Source organism: Phyllostomus hastatus, unplaced genomic scaffold (genome assembly GCF_019186645.2).
Source record: "Phyllostomus hastatus isolate PE091 unplaced genomic scaffold, TTU_PhHast_1.1 phas_scaffold_21, whole genome shotgun sequence".
NCBI classification, from domain to species: domain Eukaryota; kingdom Metazoa; phylum Chordata; class Mammalia; order Chiroptera; family Phyllostomidae; genus Phyllostomus; species Phyllostomus hastatus.
This window is the reverse complement of record NW_025334017.1, coordinates 264,333-271,012: the sequence shown is the minus strand read 5'-3', so window position 1 is coordinate 271,012 and position 6,680 is coordinate 264,333. Positions and strand designations below refer to the sequence as shown.

General features: G+C 38.8%; 1 protein-coding gene across 1 annotated transcript; it reads right to left on the bottom strand.

Moving 5' to 3' along the window:
• Positions 1 to 3,396: 3,396 nt before the first annotated feature.
• LOC123833299 (40S ribosomal protein S29-like) lies at positions 3,397 to 3,632 on the bottom strand. The gene has a single exon (XM_045861431.1). It carries the CDS (start codon positions 3,621 to 3,623, stop codon positions 3,453 to 3,455), a length of 171 nt encoding a protein of 56 aa, XP_045717387.1. The 5' UTR covers positions 3,624 to 3,632; the 3' UTR covers positions 3,397 to 3,452.
• Positions 3,633 to 6,680: the final 3,048 nt, after the last annotated feature.

The following is a 6,680-nucleotide window of genomic DNA, read 5'->3' as shown; positions in this document are numbered from 1 at the left end:
GGTATGACAGATGAATTTTAGTTATATAGTACACTTTTTATCTATTATGTTAGGAGTCTCTAAACTCTATTTAGATCTTATATTTTAGTAGACATTTACCTTGTTTAAGTTTAGCATTTAAGTCTTGTACTATTCTTGTGGACTGTGGTTCCAACAGCAGCTTAATTTTCAAAGTGTTTGCAATGTTGTTTTCATTTGCTTTTTTTTTTTATGGTTACCTGGGATTTTCACTGGTCCCTGCTGCCGTGGCCTGAGGATCATAACAGGTTCCCAAAGCCAGCTGCTATATGTCTGTTGGTGGGAGGGGTTGTGGTGGTATCCCTGTACCTGTGCCTCAGGTATGTCTGAACAAACAGGAGAGCCCCAGACCCTTTGTGACTGAGTGTTCTCAATAGGCTCTTGCTGTGGCAGGTTCCTTCTCTGACTTCACCCCTGCCCAGGTGTGTCTACCTTGGGCAAATAAAGGGACATTTCAGGCCCAGTGGGAAGGAGAGCCACCTGGCCATTGATTTTTTGGTGGGGTTCCAATGGGCACCTGCTGATGGCTCACATGCAAGTTATTCATGAGCATGGTCCCATCCAGAGCATGAGACCACCTGGGCATCCACTGTTGCTGGGTAGGGGATGTGAAGTGCCATACCTGGCCACCTTTCTCCATTCGTTGGGGCCTGAGGCTAAGAATAGTGCTGCTCCTTCAGCCCTGGGTCCCAGGTCTGCCAGTCTTCCTCTCAACTCCTTCCAGAGTCCCTCGACAGTTGAATTGTGCACCATGAAGTATGTATTTGTGTTTAGCTTGGGAATGAAGTACAGAGAGAATGGATCAACCAAATTTGTAGGGACAAGAAATCTATAGAGCTGCATTAATTCCTTGATTTTTCCATCCAACAAATCATCTTATGAAAATGCCATATCTTTTGCAAGCTATCCTGTTTATCTCTTTACTTTCACTTATAATCTACTTCCTAGTTAAACTTTTGTCAGCTTTTCCTGGGACTATGGTGACAGCTACACAACTGAGTTCCCTCCCTGCAGGTCTTAGCCAGTGTCCTCCTCACTGATTTCAGACTTTGGGTGCTTCCTCCCAAGACCATCAGATGTGGCCTTGGGATTTCCTCTCACATCTTCCTAACTAATACATCTCATTTGTATGAAGTTTACCCATATGCCACTCTCTGTTTTACTTTGCCTTGTTAATTCTGTTTTCCTCTACCTAATTAGTTCATTCTTTACCTTTTTTCCCTGTTAGTTGTATCTCACACTTACAAACTGAGGTAGCCATGACTTTTCCAGAAAAGCCTTTGCTAATTCCTCCAGGTTCATAAGGGGTCATTTTTTCAGGGCTTTCCCAATGCCTTACCCATTTTTTTCCTCTTTCTGAGCTCTGTGTGGCTCTCTCCCATAGAGCTGCAACTGCATCAGTCATCCCATCAATGCCTGTTTACTCACTTATTTCCTCAGATTATGCAGTGGTGTTTAGTTGGAGGGATGATTTCTTTATTTCTTTATTAAAAGATTATCTCCATAAACTTCTAAATGTTAGGTAATTAACTTTAATTGACAGGCTAAGTGAATGACTATCACCTCTCACTTTTTTCTTCCTATTCAGTTCTCTAATGTCTTTTTCTGAATTTTTTCTTTTCATTTTGAATTGAAAACTAATCATTTTTATTTTCTTGTTATTGAATGAGGAATTCAAGACAAGCGTGGGATACAATGTATTTTGCAAACTATTATTCTTCTATAGGAACTTGATTCAGAGGATATATTTTCTAAATCTATACTTCCATTTATGTACAATAAACAGTGTTTACACAGATCAAATTGGAAATCTGAATTAGACAGAGGAAGTTCCTTGTGACTGTGTACTTCAAGTAAAATGGAATCTGTGAAGAAGCAGATCTGTGTGCTAGAGTTGACCACTGGGCATGGCAAGTTCCTTTACTCAGCAGTACTCACTGAGCACCATTGCACAGTGGAGATTGGAAAGCAAAGACACTTTTCTCTGTGTAATTACATTTTAATGACTAAGTTGAATTTAAGCAAGTTTTACAGTCATATCCTTTAAATATATATAAAGTTAAGCTACTTTCTTGCCACTTCACATAAATTATGCCCTATTGTCTAATATGCCAGTTCTTACTAGAGACATAGCTAAACTACAAATAATAAAAAAAAGAATAAGTTTCTCTCAATAAGTTCAATCAATGATAAACTTAAGCTGTCTGTTTTGCCCTCAGCTAAGTCAGGGGACACTGATTTGGATTCCCTCTATTATGTCACTTAAATATTCCTTTTATCTATGAAAACATTCTGGAAAATCACTATAGCAAATTATTTAAGGCCCTTGTAGGTGGTGTAATGAAGAACTTGATTGGTAAATTTTGGGATAGGATACTCACAAAAAAATGACATAAAATCTATCTCTTTTAGAAGTTCATCATCATCAGCTTTTACGACCCTTATGTTCACCCTGACACCTGGCATTGTGCCACATGTGGGATTTGCAGTGTGAGTGGGTGGAGAAGCCTGAGTGGACTGTGCAAGGAAGGACTTGGGCCCTGGTTTCCTGAAGATCCTCACACAGGTGCAGACACTACTACTTGACATGGAGTTGACTTTTGGCCATCAGTGACCTCACCCAACCCTGTCCCCTCATTAAGAATTTGAGTATAATCATTTCACTCTCAGGTATGTGTCCTAAACCCAGCAGAACAGCTTATTTCAAATTCCTGATACAGATTTGGACACAGAAGCTGTTGGTTCACCTCCTGCCTATATTCTACCCCAGGATTTTAATGCTTTGAGAAGCCATCTCTTGGAGTGAAGCAGTTGTCTCTCCAATGTGTCCTTGTCAGCTTCGTGGGGTAAGGTGGAGAATGGGACTCTTCCCCTACAAGCTTTCTAGCTAAGTTGATAGCTTGGTTCTACCCCCCAAAACCCCACCTCTATGGGTAAGTAAACAGATTCTAGAAGTTGCTTATATTTGCATATGCAGACACAAAAACAATAAGCATCAGGCAGTGCACCTTGCACAGAGTCAGGAAAGTCTTCCCTCAATTTGAGTGGGATTTGTAGATCCAGAATCTCTTCCTGCATGAGAAGTCCTTCCTTTGGATCAATGTTTCACAGGCAAGAAATCAGCAGGCTTTTCTTTTACTGTTTTTGTCTGACTGAATATATCTTATGAAAATAAGACATTGTTATATTAGTTTCACAGACATGGCTTTCCTTTCCTTCCTCTCCTCGTCATACAGTATTCTGTTACTTTTCTCTTTAAAGGAATGAACAATTAAACCCAAATTTACTGTTTTGGTACTGTTGAAAGTTTTGCTGAAAGACTGTATTTCAATCCTAGTTCTTTTGTTAAATTTTTAAATTGTATTTTATGTACAAAAAGCTAGCCATTCTGCAATAAGGTAGATGTCTTGAATGACCCATTCAAAGAAGTTTGCTTAGTCCAACTTAATGAAGCCTATATCCTTCGTGTACTGACGGAAACACTGGCGGCACATATTAAGGCCATACTTCCGGACCAGGCCATTCTGTTTTGAGCAGATGCGGCAAGAATGAGAACCCTGGCTGAATTTTCTTGGATGGCTCCAGTACAGCTGCTGGTGACCCATGTTGCTCTCTCTGCTGCGACGAGGAAAAAAAATCAATCCTAGTTCTTAAAATAATAATAATAATAAGGCATTACTTGCCTCATATTTAAGGACATTGCTTATCTTTTTATTCATTAAATTTTTCCATTAGATGTAAATGATTAACAACAAGTGAAGCCAGTAGGTTTTATATATTCTTTTTAAAAAAATATTTTATTTATTTATTTCCAGAGAGGGAAGGGAGGGAGAAAGAGAGAGAGAGAGAAACATCAATGTGTGGTTGCTGGGGGCTGTGGCCTGCAACCCAGGCATGTGCCCTGACTGGGAATCTAACCTGCGACGCTTTGGTTCGCAGCCTGTGCTCAGTCTACTGAGCTATGCCAGCCAGGGCTATATATTCTTTAAAGTCTAATGGGGAGCTTTGATTTTTAGTCCCTTGAGCATAGTGTTATCATGAAGCATCTGACATTATCTCTCCATTAGATAAGAAATGAACAATAGTATTCAAGCCACTATAGTTATAAAACTTGGAGCAATTTAAGATTCAGAGTGGGGAGAGAGTAGTTACAGAATAGCAAGTTTCTGCAAAGAGTTCTTTGTGCTAATGAACTTACACTGAGAGTAAATCTGAGTATTTACTGTAAGCATGACATGCAAACATGGTGGGTGGGTTCTCAATTCAAATCAATTAATATTCACTGACTACCTGTTGTATGTTCTATGTGACAGTTGGCTGTTATAGAGTCTTGTTTTTTCAGGGATAGTTCATTTCACTTATTCATTCATTCAATGTTTATTTTTATTTTTTAAAGATTTTATTATTTATTTATTTATTTATTTTTAGAGAGAGGGAGAGAAACATCAGTGTGTGGTTGCCTCTGTCACAACCCCTAGTGGGGATTGGGCTCACAATCCAGGCATGTGCCCTGACTGGGAACCGTACCCAGGACCCTTTGTTTCGCAGCCAGCACTCAATCCACTGAGCCATACCAGCCAAGGCTCATTCAATGTTTATTAAGCACTTACTATATACTAGGCAAATACAATTCCATATTGTCACATTGAAAGTATTTTAATATTCAGGGAGGTTTTGATTAGTTGGCAAACCTGAGAGTGTTAACTGAATTATATGAGTAACAAGAATTGTCTCACCCTTATTTGTTCTCTTGACAACATTTTCTAGTGTCTACCTCCCAAAACTTTATTATCAGGGTGCCCACAACACAGCAGCCAAGTAGATTCTCCCACCTGTCCCTCAGAGGATTTTTGGCCTTACCCTTTGGCCAACCCTGCACAGCTATGCCATGTGCCTATTCCATTTCTACTAATGATTAGAAAAGAAAGCACGATAGTATCATCCTAAAAGAGGGCAAAACAGAGATTGCACTGACAGGGATAGATATCTGGAAGAAATGGTGTGACTCTCCAAGATGCATTTCCTGGTTAATTGTTTGATGACAGAGAGTGGGATGATGTCATGCACAGGGATAGGAAACAGAGTGAAAGTCAGTAAGTGGGCATGAGAATGGTTGAGTATTTGAAAGATGGAAAAGGGCTGTATGTTTACATTGATCATTTACAATGAACACAGACACCGTTTCCCACAGCACAGTATGTAAGACTGGTCAATAAGAATATGTAATCTAACAGCATCTCCTTTCAAACATTTGTAGTACCTCAGTTTAGGTTATGCTGTGGTGATGTGTCAGTTAGGATATTCTAAATTCTGTTCTGATAGCAAGCCACATGAAAGTCTCAAGGGCATGAAACAACAGATTTGTGTGCTGCAAAGAGTGGATGTCTGAGGCAAATCAAAAAGGGGTTGGCCATTGCTGTCACAGGGCAAGAGTAGTTCCATATGGAAAGGTGCACACATATTTAGATACACTGATGTGATGCAGTGGGTGGAAGAAAGGCCTTCTAGATCCTATTTCTATTCATATAATGAAACAGAAAACTACAGATTATTGCTTTAACTCCAGTTATCCCAGAAATCTCTTAGTTTTTTATAAATGAAATATTTCATCCTAAAATGTTTATCAACATTATATGGAAGATAGAATAGTGGTAAATAGATTGTTGTCAACTTCAACTGAATTCTACAGAGTGGCATGGTTTTGGGGGGGTGCATTTTCTTGGTAATCTTGAAAATCCTTTCTATTGGTACTGCCCATTAAGTGTGTATGCCCTTTATATAAGTTAACAGTCTGCATTATATATATTCACTGGGTATTCTATAGATGCTTTGAGACTATATACAAACTAGAATTTTTGGAGACATATCTTTCTTCTATTTTGCAGCTGCAAGTATTTTGCAAACTTAATTTAAAACTAAAGAAATAAGCGATCCCTTCTTACCATTCCTAAAACTATGCTGCTCTAGGAAATGTAAAATTCCACCAATTACAGAAGAATTCTGGTATCACTTGTCGCATTTTTCAGATCTTTGGACTTAGAGGAAATTCCTACAATTTACTACCTTATTGATTATTTGTATACTGCTGATCAGAAAAAAAAATCCTACAGCAACCCTGCTCTTGTCAATTGGTATAACAGAGACAAAGACAACATTTATATAGTCTAGTGTTTGCCTTTATGACTATTATTCAGTCTATCCAGTCAACCAGTTCTTAAATTTCTCCTTGCCCCAGGTTCCCCAGTCCCACCTGTCCCCATTTGGAAAATTTCTTGGTGAGAAGTGCTTCCCTGGCATATATGATGTGGTCCACCTGGCATTTCCTTCTTGCAAAGCACTATTTGATATAATTAACCTTGTAAGCTACAACAAGAAAAAACCTGAACCAAACCACCAGGCATGTTTGCAGGTCATGGCACCAGTCCTAACAAATGCTTTTAAAAGATGCCCTAACACAAGATTCTCATAATGGAATGCAGCCAAACAATTATTAATTCATATAATTTAAACTGCAGTGTAAATGCCTGCAAAGGGCAAAATTCAGCAGAGGTATTAAGAAAATAATCCAAACTGAGTTTGTAAAGTCAAATGAGATTCCACTTCCTGTGTGATTGAAATTATTAGCCTTTCCTTACTTGTGCTTTGATATGCACTTGGAGGGC